At 40.5% G+C, this 17,404-nt stretch overlaps 1 protein-coding gene across 1 annotated transcript in view; it reads left to right on the top strand.

The window, feature by feature from the left end:
- Window positions 1-7,096, top strand: part of NUPL2 (nucleoporin like 2) — an 8,476-nt gene extending 1,380 nt beyond the window's left edge. The window contains exons 3-8 of the mRNA XM_009879575.1: window positions 393-660; window positions 1,934-2,028; window positions 2,344-2,420; window positions 4,486-4,572; window positions 6,307-6,391; window positions 6,528-7,096. Coding sequence (XP_009877877.1) covers window positions 393-660; window positions 1,934-2,028; window positions 2,344-2,420; window positions 4,486-4,572; window positions 6,307-6,391; window positions 6,528-7,096 — 1,181 coding nt within the window. The remainder of the gene's footprint in view (window positions 1-392; window positions 661-1,933; window positions 2,029-2,343; window positions 2,421-4,485; window positions 4,573-6,306; window positions 6,392-6,527) is intronic.
- Window positions 7,097-17,404: the final 10,308 nt, after the last annotated feature.

Genomic DNA, 17,404 nt, shown 5'->3' with positions numbered 1-17,404 from the left:
GGGGGGGGGGGGGCAGGCACCATTGCGTCTTGGGACCCCCTAATGTAAGTGTCCTGCGAGTTAAATTTTAATTATTTTTTCTGCTTATTTTACGAAACAACGTAAGTAAAACTACAAACAGGCTCTCTTCTGCATTGCCGACGAGTTGCGGTTGGTGTGGTGATGCGAGGGGTTGTTGCCCTTTGTCTGCTGCCCCTGGGTAACTCGCTAGGTTAAGCTCACTAAATAATTAGGTTAAGTCGTTAGGGCGGGGGAAAAACACCCTACGTTTTCTTTTCCAACTTCTTACTGCCACCATAAGCACAGTTATACTCACAGCTTTTGTTGATGTGGTGTTGTTTAGTGTCTTAATGATTTTAAATCTTCTGTTGTTTGTTTTCTTGTACTGGAAGGTACTAGCAGAGGAGGAGGAGGAGGCAGCAGCGGTGGCGCATGGGGTTCCTCTAACCAGAGATACACTAATGTTATCCAGCCATCTACCTTTAAGTCTAATACATGGGGTGGCAGCAGAGATCATGGAAGAGGACTTTTCGGCTCCTCTGATTTTGGATCATCAGGCGGCAGCAGCAGAAGTGCAGACTTTTCGCAGAACAGATTCTCTGCGCTATTGAACAGTCAAAATGTTGCTGATGGCTATAAAGATGAAGAGGAGAGGCTTCTGTAAGTTATAGTCCTGTCTCACTAAAAGCATTTAGAATGAGCAGTTTAAAAGCTCACTGCCTTACTAGAGAAAATGCAGAGGACACGATCATGAGGAGGAAGCTGGGACTTCATTTGGTTCTCTTGAGTTACGCTGGGATGGGAAGAAAGCAATCCTTGTTTTGAACCTGGGTTGGGCAGCTAGACAACTGTAATGTTAGTAAGACGGTGTGGTATTTAAGTTGCGGACAGGAGGATAAGGAAGGAAAGAAAGATTTCAGTACTTGAAAATAAGGGGTCAGAGCCCCTTGGACAGCATTTCAACCATTTAAAAAACTCTTTCAGAAGATGGACTGTTTGACTTAGTTTTCCTGACACTTAAGATAACCAATTGTTCTGCCAGCAGCAAAACTATTGAAACCTGGTTTCACGTGTGTGCAAATTGGAGTCAGTTCAGAGCAACCAGCAGGTTCAAGGTGACTACAGGGCAGGTGATGAAAAGCAACAGGCAGCGTGATTTCCTGAAGAATAAAGGATTTGGAACCACTTTCCTTTTTTTTCTTTTTAAGATTATATTAAGAAAATGCTTAACAGACTATTTATTCAGCTTCTCAAACACGAATGTATATTGTGTAACAAATACCTGAAATACTTAAAATCTTTGTTTGCTTGTTACTATGTAGTGATTTGCTTGTCCACTTTAGTTTTTACCCTTTCACTGTTTGTTTACATTTGGATTTACCTTTGTTGGTGTAGCTTCTATTTCTCTGCTTTTGCCATGTCTGGATTATTATGTTTTTGATTCTTTTCCAAATAACTGATATTGAATGCTTCTCTCTTCTTTTTTTTTTTTTTTTTCCCCCCCTGAATTTTGCTATTTAATACTGTGCATGTTATATTATAAAATTGTCTCAAGAAGGTTTTAAATTGTGTTGTGATCTACAGATTCAGGGAAAATCCTGTGACAGTATATGCCATACAAGGATTAAAAAATACTTTGTGTGGTTTGGGATTATTTTATTATTTTTTTTAGATCTGGTTTGATTTACTTGCAGTTAGAAGATAAAGTAAAATGCTTTGAAGGGACATTTATGTATCTTGTTAAATAAGTGCATTTTTTCCACAGAGAAGGGAGTACTATTCTTGTTCACTCTGACTAGTGTCATACTTCGTTAATTTTTGTGGTAGCAGGAAATTGAATCTGATTTTGGATTCAAACTAGGCAATTGCTTGTAGTGGTCTTGTTTTGACCATATAATTTCACCTTCACTTGTGGTTTTGTTTTGTTTTCTAGCGAATGTATAGTGAAAGACATGGAAATTTGGGAATCTTCAGGACAATGGATATTTTCGTCTTATTCACCAATGAAAGAAAAGTCGAACGTCTCAGGTAGGTGATGTTTTTAGTGTTGCTGTGTATTGCTGCTGTTTAGGATGTTTCTTACACTTGTCCACACTGTTGTACCTCTGGAACCATTTGCAAGGTGATGATTTGCCTTGTGATGCAACAGAAAGGAATACTGGATTACGGCAAATTTATTTGGAACATTTGTGTCTTTGAAGTTCTGTAATGAATCCTTTTTGTTTCTCCAACTGTAACTGACTTACAGATCATGTACAAAGGCCCATTTCTTCATAACTAAAGAGGGCAATTGAAGTATTAATATATTTTTTTGGAGGCTTTTGATTATTTCTCTCCTCACAGGCTTTGCAGATTTCTCACCAGAAGAGTTGCATCTGGAATATTACAACTGCAGAGCAAACAATGACATTCAGAACTATGTAAGTATTTTAAAAATGCTGTCTATTTCTTCAGGTGGCAACTCTTGACTCGTTTAATTACCAGCCTCTAGGAGACTATCCGAATGTCAGAATATTTTTAAATTACTGTGCACCAAATAGAATGCAAAAATAGCTGCTAATCTGTATGCTCTACTACTTATTGCTATCTGGGATCACAGGCTACAGCTGTCAGATCTGGGCTTCTAAAGCTGGTGGCCTAAACGTATAGAAATATCAGCTCCTACAAAAAGTGGTAGTAATGAACTTTTAGCTAGGCTCAGGTTAGTGTATGGTCTTTCTAAACCTAGACACTCCTTGTCGTAGTCTTGTTCCTGCTCTTGTGTGTTATTTGTAGAAGTTATTTGAATCCTATTTCAAAAGTTTAATACTTCATATGCTATTAGTCAGTTTGATTGTTATAGCTGGATATATAATAATTTAGGTAGAACACTGGGGAAGTTTATTTGACCTTGTTCTTTTACATACCTTTATTGCAGAGACTTAATGCTGAAAATAAGAGATACTTCTAAAGGAGTATACACATTTCTAGAAAAGAAGTAATTTATATTTTTTTTATATATATGTGTGTGTGTATATATATAAAAATTTATATGTATTGTCCCTCCCTTATAGTCCTATCAATCTCAAGGAAGCTAGCACAGTTAAATGTTGTGCCAGGAAAGGAACTAAGCTATTGGATAGACTCAACTACAAACTAATTCAAGCTACATTGCACTCTTGCCTCCTCCCCTCGGTTCTGTATTACAGAATGAATCGCTATTTTCACCACTCTTGCTTCACATGTTTAGAATTACCAGAATTCCATTTTCAGAGACAAGAGAGATTTTTTTTTTTAAGAAAATATATTAAAATATATTAAGAAAATAAACAGAAATGATTAAACAATACGCTATGCCTGGCTATTAAAAACCAAACCAAACCAAAACCATTTGTGGCCTCACTGAAGCACTGAATGCAAGTTCATGAAGGTCTCAGTGTCTAGATCATAACTGTATGATACAGTTCTCTCAAAATGTTTAGGTACAACATGTCTCTTCCAAAGCATGTGTTTCTATTCTTAAACTGGGTCAAAATCTGAATTTTCCAGTCTGTTGTATAAGAGCTGATACCAAGCAACATGATCTTTCAGCATGTGACTAGACACAAAAGAATTATTGATGTTTTTGATGCAAGACCATTTTGAAAAATTAAGGAATTTATTTAAAAAAAGATTACTCATGCCACTCTTGCAGGCATTTGGGATGTTGTATGTTTTACTTCATTAGTTTTTAAGGGAAAATTCAGTTAGGTGAGGCTTCAAATAAGGTGTGTTGATAAACTGAAATATAGGAAATTCAGGTTTGAAATTTCTGAAAAGTAAGTTATTTAATGACTTTCCAGTTTCTTGTTTAATCAGAGTTATCTGATAGACATAGGTACTGTTTGTTGCTGTATATGTTCTGTGCAGTAAGCTGTTGGGTCACATTAAAGGGGCTGATTTAAATTAAGGACGTTAATTTATGCAAAGCTAAAGATTTTAGGATGATACTATTAAAATATTCTGAATTACAATGTTTTGAACGTGGGCTTTTTTTTTCCTGAAAATGGGGGAGAAGCTAGGGTAAATCTTAGAGCTTGAGCTTAATGACTGAGCACATAAGTGGACAAGCCAGAAAGTAAACAGAGTTTGTTCTCTTATACTTAAAACTTACATATTTTGTGTGTGGTTTGTTGTTTTGGGGTTTGGTTTGTTTTTTTCCCAAGCACCTGATTCAGATAGTGATGGAACTTAGATTTAGAAACCCCCAGGACATTTTTTTAATCTTACTGTTAAAAAGTTGATTTAAGGGCAATAGTAAGAAAATTGAAAGGAATTCTGTGTTAATAACAAAAATTTCAGCTTCTCACTGAAGTTTCAGAAAAGCAAAAATCTTGTCTTCTTGGCTTAGTGAAGTTTCTTTCCTAATTCCTTAATCTGTTGGTTTAGTTTTCAGATCACTATTCTATTATTTCTTTTTAGTCTTCACCAATAATAAAAATATGCTTTTCTTTTCCCCCTTTTTAGATAAATTCTGTCCAACAGTTAGCGGAACAATGGAAAAATCGGCTGCTTCAGCTGAAAACTTTAAATGCATCAACAAAAGCAGCTTTGGTAAGTGTTAATGGAAGGTAAAATGTTTCTGTTCCTGATGTAATTTTTTTTTATTAATCTTGGGCAAATGTTTTTCTTAGATTCGTGGTTTTTTTAGACACGTCCTAACAAATTGTCCTGCAAATGCCAACATTAATTTCTGTTACAGAGATTTCTAAGACACGGTAGTTGTAATGTGCTACCTTGTTTTTAATGAAGAGATCTTGCAAGTGTTCCATAGAAACTTCATCTGTTGTCAAAGTATTTAACTACACTTCTGTTAGCTTTATATGAATAGATGATAGGTACTGCTTTGAAGGTTGCAGGATACTATATTTTACAACCAAATAGACATGATTCTTTTAGGGCATCCTTTTTTGCACCTAAATAGCTGAGACATGATAATGTTTGATGCCTAGATTCATTGGCAATTTTATGGTAGACCTATGAACTGTTCGGCAAATCTCAAATGCAACGTGTTACATTCTGGCGCTGCAGCCTTGAAAAACATGTGGCGTGAAAGTGTTTGGCTGAGTGGCAGCACGATGACCTTGACGGCAATCTTAGAACACTCCTGGGAACATTAGAGAGAGTGAAAAAGAGGAATTACAGAAGAGAGTAACGATTGATGCTTGAAAACTGCCCCATCTCTCTATATGCTTTTTGTAGGCAATAGGAGTGTGACTGAATATTGTAGCACTGCTTGAGTCAAGTGAATGTGAAAGTCTGTGAACGCAGTTTTGGGTCTTAAATCCACCTTTCACTGGAATCAAAATCGGTGAATTTCAGGCAGGTATTCTAAAACCCTTTAGTTAACTAAGGAAAATAGTGAATCAGGATGATGCCATGTTAGCGAAGCAGCAGCTGGATCCCAGGTTTGGAATCCTATCTGTGCAAGTCACATGAAAGAAACCATAGCTTAAGTTTGGGATCCGGTTGAGTACATGTGTAGTAAGAGGCAGATATCAACCCCACCTTTTCTTCCATGTGCCGATGTTGACTCTTCCAAGGTATAATTAGCAGACGAGACCAGAATTGTCCTCCAGGCCATTTTTTGATAAATAGAGCACTTTGGTAATGCTAGAATGAGAAATTGATAAATAGATGGGAGAGAAACTGTTTGGATAAAATTTGAAGATTTAAAGAGTAGTTGTTCCCGGGAAGGTGACAAACGCTACTGAATTGAGATGTGTCAGAAAAGAATTCTTGAGCTAAAGCCAATATTAAATAATCAGGGAGACAGAGTACGTTGATTTAAGTGGAGTCTGCATGAAGACTGAATTAAAATCTTAGAGTCTGCATTAAAGTTTTAGTAATGTGATCATATCCCTTGCTATGTTCAATGCGGAAGGTGAAGAAGTGGGATTTGGGCTTTGGCACAGAAGACTAGATGTCCCAAGGTGAAAGACCAGACTACGTCAAAGCAATGACGTAGGGTCAGAAAGCACTAACTGAACTAGGCAAGAGATGAGAACGAGAGCTAGAAGAAGTGTTCAGGTCACTCACTGACAGATAAGAATCTGTAAATTGTAATACATTTGTGTTTCTGGAGTGTTTTGTAGAGAATGGTGTATAGCCTTAAAGAATTTTTTTCATAGCTGCAGGAGCTTGCAATCGTAATGAAAGTGATCAGGGTCTACCTTAGTCTAAGTTGTATTAAAGTGGACTGGGCAGCTATGTTTTTGCTTCAACTATTTATTGAGAGACATTTCTAGTGAAATCTAGTTTTAATTTATGTATTTGGAATTTTTTAAGCTATCTGAATTAAAGAACACGGTCACTCAACCGTTGCCTGCCTTTGGATTTGGAGGACAGCAAACGTCAAGCTTTGGGTTGTCAAGTAAGTTCCTGCATTAAGTACCAACAGTTAAACATTTTCTTGAGGATTTTTTTTCTTCTGCATTATTGAAATACACCAGTGCCTTAGTATCTCAGTAGCACACTCTAACATTTTTTTATAAATTTTATAATTGCAGGCTTTCCTGTGAACAGCAGCAGTAACAGTGCTAGCAGTTTCTCCTTTAAAACAAGTTCCAGTCTTGCCAGTGCGTCATCTGGAAGCACCCCTGCTTTTGGGAGCTCTTCTGCTGGTTGTAATCCTCCCGCATTTGGTGTGACGTCCTCTCCTAGCGTATCCCATTCTGTTGGTTTTGGCAGCCCGGCAGCTCCATCTGCAGCCTCCTTCTCATTTAAAACTTCTGAAACAACTAGTGGTTTTGGAAATTCTGGGTTTTCAGGGTTTGGCAGTTCTTCTGGTGTGAACTCTTCAAGCACCACTCCACTTACAGCCTTTGGAGCTTTTAATGCAGCAGTAGCAGCTTCTTCCTCCCATTCCAGCGGTACTTTATTTGGACAGACTGCTACTGCCACTGGACATAACATAACATCAGCGTCTTCTGCAGTCACAAACAATGCTACATCAGAAAAGTTATTCACACCAAAGAGCGAATTATCAGCTGAAGAGTTGAAACAATTTGAAGCAAAAAAGTTTACGATGGGAAAGATTCCTCTTAAGCCACCACCATTAGAACTTTTAAATGTTTAAGACTTTTAAGTTTATTCTGAAGTAACATGTTTTTGTAACTTTTCTGGTACCTCAACTACACAATTTTGTGGTTGAGTAATGAAATAAAATGCTCCCATTTGAGTTAATTTTCATTTCATCTCGAAGTCTTTTGCAATAATAAACTCACAGGTATAAACATTTGAACATTATATTTTATCATTTCTTGGTTATTTTGGAATGGACCTCTTGCATCCAGGAAATGAAGTAATGAAAATAAAGTTCCCTTTTATATTCTGTATTGTGAAATTCTGGGCAAAAAAGATATTTAAAAGGCTTTGTCAAAAGTGAGAGTGCTTTGGCGAGGTATTCACATTCTGCTGTGAATAGAAAGCTAGAAAGAAATGGATGCAGTGCAAGACTGCTTGTTGTTGGACCGCCTTGTCTTTTTATTCTTATTTAAAGGGTTCGTGCTGCCTTTGACAGTTGTGTTTGGAGACAGAGGGCTCCTGTGTGGTTGGTACCTAGCTTCTGTCACTGGGGAGTCAGTTACCTCTCCCAGTTGATGCAACTCAGCTTTTGTTAGTTGTTTTGCTTGAGGTCAGAATGCATGCATTGATGTAATATGGTTGGGGGAGGACAGCCTTGAAAGCATTCATCATGAATAAGCAGCTTGTGGTTTGCTATTTTTGACACCTCTTAGATAAAACTTTGCAAGCAACTGCAAAACTACTTACTATGTTTATGTGAATTGATAGAATTTTGTTGTCTGGTTCTCAAAACTTGATGGGTGCATGTATTAGCAGTACCTTTTCTGAATTAATGCTATTAAGGTATATATTTTGCCAAGATGCTATAAAGCAGGGGTCAGAAATCTTCCAGAGGAGGTACCAGAGTCAGGTGAAGAGAACATTTGTTCCTGACCAGGCCCTCCCATTAATGGTATAAAATCACCAAACCTCATATTTAAGAGGAAAGCAGAAGTTTACTCCAGGATATATATAAATAAATTGTTTCTTTAATGCTTGATGGTAACATTTCAGTTCTTGCTATGGACCCCATGGTCCTTCTTAAAACTTCACTACAGCTGTGTTTCCTACCAAAGGTCTGTAGCACACTGGCTAGCTAAAACAGTGTGAATGAATTCAAGGTTTAGGCTGACAAGCCAGGGGTGGGCACTCTGCAGGCTTGGTAGAAATCCAGGGTCCTCAGTCTGCGTGCTCAGTGTGGATGTACCAGAAACTCAAATATGCTATAGTACTGGGTTGCTTATATGGATTTTTCTGGGGATTGTTTTGTAGATGAAATAAGGCATCTGTTTTTTGTTATTGTTGTTAATGACCCAGTACAGGCTTCCTGTAACTCACAAACAAAATACTGATACATTGGCCCAGAGTTCGTTTAATTCTTATGAAATGTGTTTTTCCAAGTGGGGTCTCCAGACCAGTGCTAAGACTTGTACAAATTAAGACATGTACATCTGTCAGGGGTCACTTAGCTCTGGATTGTTTATGCCAGTTACTCGGATTTTGACACAGGAACTGAAGAACGTACCAAAATCCATTACACCACTGTAGTTCAGAAATCTCCCATCTTTACAGAAGTTTTTAAACTCACTTTTGTAAAAAGTTAGTATTTAACAACAAGCAAACAAAAACAAGTTTGTGGTTTGTCGGATAAATGCCATGACTGCCTCAACTCATCCTATTACATGCTATACCCTTTCCCGTATTTCATTTGTGAAGCCTTAGTGGTTCTCAGACCCAGTCGTATTATCATTTGTATTGAAGCAGCACAGCCAGAACATATTTTGGAGTAAAGGTATAGAATTAAGTCCTACTGATAACCTTAAGGATCCCATGGCATGTTTTAGAGGACTGTGGATAGTTCTGTCTTACATTTGAAGTAGTAATTGTCTTGAAGTCTCCTGTGCTTTTTTCATAATCTTTTTTCCTAATGCTCATCCTTTCAAATCACTACTTAAACAAAACTAGAGAGGAACATTCCAAGTCGCAGTTAAGGATTGGCCACCTCTGATGAATGCCAGAGCTATCTTTACTAAGTTGAAGTGGTTTTATACGCGAGGCCACTGCAAGACTTTTGAGTGTGTGTATGTCAGGGCTGCTGCTGTGCTACGTAAGAGCATAAGGCAGCTTGCTTTTGAACTTCAGTGATGAGCTAAAACCTTTAGTCTTTCTTAGAGTATCTTAGCAGGCTGTTGCTGCACTGAAAGCTTGGAAGGCTCAAAAGTGTGCAAGCACGTTTTTAAGTGGAAGTGCTTTTGCTTACAATTTTTTTTTTTTCTAAGGACATAAAAAATCTGAGTAATCTACTGTATCTGCCCAAAAGAACGTTGGCTAGATGCGCTCAAACACCGTTCTAACCTACAGGGACCTGAGGAGAGAAAGGAATTTTGAAGTCTTGACATTAAAAAATAGAAAGGTTAAATTCCTAATTTAGATGACAACCTAAAAAAAATCATGTTTCATAATTTTAACAAATGCATTTTTTTCAGATCACCTCGTCACCCTCAAAGAAAAATTTTTTTAAAAAGTCATTGTCACAGAAATGCTAAGACTTGGTGTTTCATACCAAATGGGCTTCTGAGCATCTAAAAAGATGGCAGAGAGCAGTGTGACATGACTTGGCTAGCAAAAGGCAAGCTGCATTTTTGGCTGCAGAAGTAGAGATAAGGATAGGATAGAATAAGACGAAATAGTATTCCTCTAGTGGGCTTACTAAACTGCAGAAAATAAGCAACAATTTGGCAGTAGATCAAAGCAATCTTTCCCAACATTTGCACTGTATTTCTCTTTTTTTTTTTTCCCCCTGTTCATCCTGTACTGCTTTTGGTATACTTGATATCAAACCTGGTTGCAAGTACAAAGGTGCCTAAATAATACCTTCCTTTTAGCTACAATCCTTTCATTTTTCTTAACTTTTCCTTTTTACAGCTGCTTTTTTGTCTGGTATATGGCTGCTCCCCAGAAAGTCATAATATTGTGGTGTGGCATATAAAAACACATACAGATCTGGCAGCAAACACACAGATCTCACTTATTGTACCTCATATCTGAGCAAGAAACATGAGATGATGTCCAAGCAAAGAGGTGTAACATGTCCTGATTAACAGAACTTGGTCTGTGAAATAGGCTAGAACATTCAAGCTCCGCGTGATATTTTCAAGTACTTCCCTTACTTCAAAATAACAGGATTTATGAGTCACTGAAATTCCTGTGGTGTGGTACAAACAACTAATTTGAAGAATGATTTGAAGTTTTGGTTTCCAAGAGATTGTGGATTAATCCTCAGACAGCAGCACTCAAGACTGTCTGTATACAGGAGAAAACCCCTCCCCTGCCCCAGCAGAGGCAGCAACCCAGCACTTAACAGATGGAATTTGCTCTGCCCTTTTTCCTCCAGGTGATACCGGCAGCACTGGGAGATGTCAAAATGTGAGCTAGGAGAAGATAAGAGAGGAGAAAAAGTGAGTCTCAGAAAGCGTTACGATTTTTTCTTTCTCAAGTGAGGGAGACAACTCTGCAGTCACCAAATTCAGTGAAGAAGGGGCGGGAGGAGGAGCAGAGATTCCCTGCAGCCCATGGAGGTCAATGGTGGAGCAGATATCCACCTGCAGTCTGTGGAGGACCCCACATGGCAGCAGGTAGATGCTTGAAGGAAGTTGTGACCCAGTGGAGAGCCTGCACTGGAGCAGGCTCCTGGCAGGACCTGTGGAGAGAGGGGACCACACTGGAGCGGGTTTGCTGGCAGGACTTGTGACCTCGTGGGGGACCCATGCTGGAGCAGTCTGTTCCTGAAGGACTGCAGCCCATGGAAGGGACCCACACTGGAGCAGTTTGTGAAGAACTGCAGCCCGTGGGAAGGACTCACATTGGAGAACGTCATGGAGGACTGTCTCCCATGGGAGGGACCCCACACTGGAGCAGGGGAAGAGTGTGAGGAGTCATCCCCCTGAGGAGGACGGAGCAACAGAGAAAACATGCGATAAACTGACCACCCCCATTCGCCATTCCCCATCCCCCTGCTGGGAGGAGGTAGAGAATTCAGGAGTGAAGCTGAACCCAGGAAGAAGGGAGGGGTGGGAGGAAGGTGTTTTACGATTTGGTTTTATTTCTCATTATCCTACTCTGATTTGATCGGTAATAAATTAAATTAATTTTCCTCAAGTCAAGTCTATTTTGCCTGTGATATTAATCACCAAGTGATCTCCCTGTCCTTATCCCAACCCACGAGCCTTTCGTTGTATTTTCTCTTCCCTGTTCAGCTGAGGAGGGGAGTGATAGAGCAGCTTTGGTGGGCACCTGGTGTCCAGCCAGGGTCAACCCACCCCAGCAGCGCAAAGCGGCGAGGTCGCCTTACATTGAACAAAGGAAGATGTACTGCAAACAACCAACTGACGAGGTATAAGCCTCAGAGAATAAAGCTAAGGGCATCAACAACAATGATTTAACAACAGCCAAAAGGATAAGGAAAGAAGAGCTTTCACAAACATGTCTTGGGGGAAAGGAATACAAAAGACCTATTAATACAGGAGCACTGAAGTGAGATTGATAACTCCAAAACGTGGAAATCTATTTAAAAATACTTGAAATGAGGGACAGTTGAAAAATCAATGAGGATGTAATACAGTTACTGATAAAAAGGCAAGTAAGAAAATATTTGCGAAATGTGAGCTTACTGCGGCACAGTGGGAGTCCGGGTAATTTGCTGTACTGGTCAGTAAGGGAATCAGCTAATGGACCTGCTATAGTTCTGATAATTATTCAGATAAGTGATAGAGCACTAGGGATGTGCTAGCAGACTGGGGAAATAATCTATCTTAGCAAGAAAAGGTACTTACTTTGTTGATGGTTACAAATAATTTGAGGAAATTCTAAAGACAGATCATCTGGCTTTCAGTAAGGCATTTGATACGGGCACTTAAGAGGTGTCAGATGTTTATGTCACAGTGATTTAGGGTTAGCGATTAGTGCCAAACATTGACAAGTGAGTGAGTGCCTTTTGTTTACAGTCCACCTCCCGTGTCCTAATGTAGAGGATAGAGAGAAACTGTAATTTGATATTTACCTGGACTGTAATGGAAGAAAAAAGCCATAGACAATTAGACAATTTAAGTGATCTATGGCAGTTGCCATAGAGCTGCGTGACAAGTAGAAGGAGATTCAGAGAGCAACCAAAGTGATTGCCGGTTAGAAACGAGGACTTAGGAGGAAACTTAAGAGCTGAAAAATTACTGCTTGGTGAAAGCAGAGGCTGTGGTATGGAATGACCATCTTATTGCAAGGGTATCCTCTGAGAAGGGAGGAATGAGATGATTTTTTTTTAAGGCATCTTGACTAGTAACCAGAATATTACAGTACTTCCTCAGCAATGTCTTAGACAGGAAGTTTCCCAACTAGAAAAGTCTTTTTCATCCTCTGTTAAGATCTAGCCAAGCCAAACCCAAAACACTAAAATAAATCCCTACCTGTCAAGACAAACAGCACAGGTCCCCACAGATGCAGCAGTCACCATGAATTGATCTGATCCCTTGCCTTTGAGCCAAAACGCACCAGCACTTGTGAAAAGAGTGACCAGAGTGCAACGCTGAGCGGCTGGAGCCAGCAGCTGTGGGTGCATGCCTCCTCTCCTGGGGGGCGAGCTATAAAGAGGGAACCTCTCTCTACTGAGTTTAAAGAGGCAGGTTAGCTCCCAAACACCAGGAGTGAATACACCTCTTGGTCTCGAAACTTGCACTTGGAATTGCCGGGTTTTCCTGTTAAGAATAACCAAGTCAAAACCCAAAGAGTAGTTCCTGTTGCAATTTTTCAGTTTGGTCTGCAGAATAAAGCTTAGGTGCATTCTTACAACACTGTATCATGCAATGGGCTCCTTGGTGGGACTTACCTTCCTGCAAACGAACAAACCCAGATCTTAAAGTGGAGGGAAGAAGAGCAAGAAGAACAACAAGGTTTCAACGTTAACTGGCCAATCAACATTTTTCACTCGGCTGCGCGGATTGCTTTGCCTTTCCTCCACAGGCAGTGGGGTTTGTTCTTACCATGTCACATGAGAGACATAAGAAACAAGTTTTACGTCTTACCCCTTCCAGCAGGCAGATCTGTTATGTTGCTAATTGCATAGTAGTCATCAGAAAACTAATCCGGTGGTTTTAAAGTACCTGCAGCAATTATATCCTGTTCCACCTGAACTTCTGTTTCGTTATGGCAGTGCCCTCCTAGCAAACTAAATGCTTTCTAGTCAGCATCGAGTCATGCTTCTCTACATCTGCTGCGGAGCCTCATCTTTGCAAATCACATGAAATGCGCCCATTGCATATGCCCTACAAAGTAATTAGATTAGTTCTAATTATACAAAATAAACACACCCTCCTGTATGAATCAAACACGCAACATTTGCGTGTGTGCCTGTAAAACCACATGCCACATCACTTTTAAAGGGAGGCTAACGAGGTCCAGTTTTGATCTCTGATAGCTTGGCTTTTCTGTCTAACCAGTGCTATCGTGTTTTTCTCAGCCTGACAAGCATCTGTACAGCCCTGGCTTGTGGTCACATGAGATTTTGTTGTTGTAGTTTACTTCTGCACGTATGAGTTTCTCTTGAAGTACCTGTAATAACGAAATAGAACTAAACCCATATAAAACTGCAATAGCAGTTTATAACCTGGCATCACTTAGTGTTTCAGTATGATAAATGGGCAGTAGATGAGGTGAAGAAGAACCCTCCGTATTCGGTATACATTAACTCTTTTGGGCAGAAGAGGGCCTTCGGTGTTCTCCCATGGCCCGCGTGCTTGCTCAGCAGCTCCCACAGGGCTGGGGACCAACAGGCCTTTGCAAAGCCAAGCCCCGCTTGAACTTCTCTGTAGAAACTTGGCATAGCATAAAAGAGAGACCCAGCCTGCAGGCAGATCTGCCTGCCTTGAGATAAGGCTGTCTCGAATTTCACTGTAGATCCTCCTGCCTGGAGTCTTCTTCAGACATCTCCGTCTGCATCTAACCTCCCTGACTCCTTCCTGCAGACTGATGCCTTTACCACCTGCCCCGTGTGCCTTCCACCCCCCACCCCCCCAACCTCCCTGGGTCCCCTGCTTCTCCATACTGGGGACACGGCTCCCTTGGCCTCCCCATGCAGGTTTTGCAGGGGGAAATGGCCACCAGAAACCCCTCCTCTCCAGAGGTCTGTGCCTCTTCCTGAAGCCTACATGGGAATTCTCATGTGCGTACAACACGGATGACCCTGTCGGCACACAGTATTTGTGAATTATTTGAGACCTCCAAGCCAGCCCGAGAACAAAAACAGAGCTGTACACCGCAGGTGGGTGCTGATACAGCTCCAGGGTGACTTGTCTTTCCAGCTGGTGCTGTTTCAAGCTTCTGTCCCATTAGTGCCCTTTACTCACACATTCAAAATCTGTATCACACGATATTTCTAGCAAAATGAATCCCCCTTAACTTTTAATCATCTTCCATAACTGCTGGTCAACTCCTCCCACCTGTTTTTCCCATGTACTTGAAATCCAGAGATACTAAAGGTCCCCCCACCCCTGACAAGAGAGTGCTTCTGGTTCTCCAGACACTTGTCTGAAACAGGTCAGAAGGGTTTTTTTCTCCTAAAAAAACACTGATATCAGGATGAACCTTCCTGCGCGGCTTGACCTCTCATCCCCCGCCCCTTCAGTAGAGAGCGTGCTGCAGGGATGGTCTCTACCCCAAACTGTGTGGCGGAGGTAGAGGCAGCCCCAGCATTTTGGCATCCATCAGGTGTACAACCCCAGGAAGGAGCAATCACCTCTGGGCCTCCGCACAGTAATGGCTGTAGTCTGTCTGCTAACAGTTGCTTAATTGTCTGTATCTGCTAACAATCAGATTGACTTTCTCCTATTTCTCCCTTCTGAGCAATGCTGTACAGAGGATGAGGGGGAAGGCGGGGGGGGCACAAAGTACTCAGGCAAGTTTGCTGAAATCTGTGATAGTTCCAGGGGAAAAAAACTGGAAATCCTAACTTTTGGTTACGTGGTTGAAGCACAAGTCCCTCCTTTTCACAGCAAAACTACATAGCGATGCCTATCAAAGAGCACACATTATACAAGTCACACAAGCAATATAAGTTATTCCTTGCAGCAGGAAATACATCTGGTTGCCAATAATAGGTCCATACTGAGGTAACCAAGTTATGTTGAACATCTGACAACATATAAGGCTGTCCTATCCATGCTGAAAAAACAGGGGGCTCTCTCTGACCTTTTCTTCTCTATTTATCTACTTTTGGTTTGGAAAAATATTAGGTAACGTTAAAGAGATTAGCAGAGCGTCTCAATATTAAATACAGTACCGGAGAACAAACAAATAAATGCACACAAGACGCTTCTTGATCACAGCTGCAATAAACTGGTTCTGGCAGCAAAGAGATTTTCTCCTACTTAAGTGGTCACTGGACACATTCCATCCTTATGATGATCTACTCTGAGAAGGTTTATTCTTCCAACAATAACATAACAGAAACAGTCACGAACAGAGGGAGTCCTACAAAGTAACTAAAGAGTACATGAGAACAATACGTGGTGGTTTTTTGTCGTTTTTAAAAACCTATTAGTATGTGTGTGGCTGTAATTTATAGCTATGCATCCTAGATAATTTACTTAGGATTCTGTATATATTGCAGTACTTGGTGCACAGGAAGAGGAAATAAATTGCTTTTTACAGCATTCCCACCTCTGATGCAGGGTCTGTGATGATTCACGCAGCCCCGGAGGTCAGCTGGAGGACTCGAGAGCCGAGAAGCCCCAGTGCACGCTGTGCGTCTTGCTTGCCCTGCTCAGCTCTCGCAGACACATCTCTAGAAAAGATGCCCCAGAGCTGTGATGCTGGCTGTCAGCCAGCTAAATATTTCCGATGGAAGCGGGACTTCCAAATGGCAATTTAAGTTTCTGACAGAGCGCGCAGGAGCCAGAAAACTGCTGAAGTCCAATTCATGACGTTTTCTGGTTTATATTCAAATTACTCAATTGTAGCAGGTTTCCTAAGAAAATAACACGGTTTTGATTATACTGTCTGATCATCTGCCTGTGATTCCTTCTGCACCAGTCACTTTTTTTTTTTTAACCCCATGGCCAATTTCCAGACACTTAAGTCTTGAAGATGACTATATTCTCATAGCTGTAGTAAGAATTGGCAGCTGGACGAGGAAGGAGACCAAAATTAGTGTTGCAACTGAAAGAAATACAGGCAAAACTCAGCTGCTATGAATACCGTTAGCAAGTGGCTGGCAGATCAGCGCACATATAAATCTAGTATTTAGAGTAGTTTGCCAGAATTTTGCCCCATTGGGGTATTACAGAGGACAACGGGCACCAATCTACAGGAAACTGAGTTTCATATGCACATTCTGTTTCACCCAACGTGTTTCAAATATCAAAGCAAAATTCTTCCATGTTCAAACATGAAATTAGCCCAGAAACAAAGAGCAATGCTATGTTTGTAAGTTCAGCTATAGCAAAGAACTGAGGCTCCTAACTTCACACCAGTGTGCTAACTTGCTGACAATTTCGTACTTAATTGAAATCAGTGAAATTATCCATGATCCAAGAGCTGTGCTGGTGGACCCCAAGCCTCATCACTCCTAGGATCCTGCCCCTGTAGGACCTTCCAGCCTCCCAGAGCTTACGGGGAAAACAAGATCATTGCAGAAGAGCTTTTACAATGAAAGAGACACCATTAATGATCTTTCTCTTAAAGGAAACTGGAAATAACAATCTTACTAAAATAAGACAATTGTAATATTTTTTGCCTTCTGGCCAGTTTCTAGCAATATTCCCTAACCCATTACTGTATCACTAACGCTTCGTCCTATCGTATGACTCATTATATTAATTTGCTTGCTCTTTCCTTTGGCAGAGAATACTATTTCTGCCAAAACACATGAAATTTTTCAAGACATTTCATATATCCTCAGATTATTTTGAGGAAAGTGCCAGCTATAAATATCAGCTGAGGAGATTTGCAACATACTCATTCATCTTCTAATCTTAAACCGAACAAAACTTACTCTATAAGGCTTAAGGTACAGGAGAGTCTGAATGCAAATGAACTCAGATGATTTGAGATGTTTTTCCACCACAGCAGACTCAAGAAGCCCAAACAGCCCCTGGCTCCCTCTGTTCAAATTGGAGAGAGCTGACTGTGCACCACTATATGCAGCCTCCTTTACTTTGCAGGGCAACCACTGCCCCCAAACAAACAAATAAATGCTTCGAAACATTCAAGGCAACCCAGGTCTTAGTAAGAAAATTCAGACTCACCAGTAACCTGAAGCTTGGGCAGACTCTGC

The sequence above is a fragment of the Charadrius vociferus genome, unplaced genomic scaffold, assembly GCF_000708025.1.
Source record: "Charadrius vociferus isolate BGI_N301 unplaced genomic scaffold, ASM70802v2 scaffold262, whole genome shotgun sequence".
NCBI lineage: Eukaryota > Metazoa > Chordata > Aves > Charadriiformes > Charadriidae > Charadrius > Charadrius vociferus.
The sequence above is the reverse complement of the archived record's forward strand: the minus strand, read 5'-3'. Positions and strand labels throughout refer to the sequence as shown.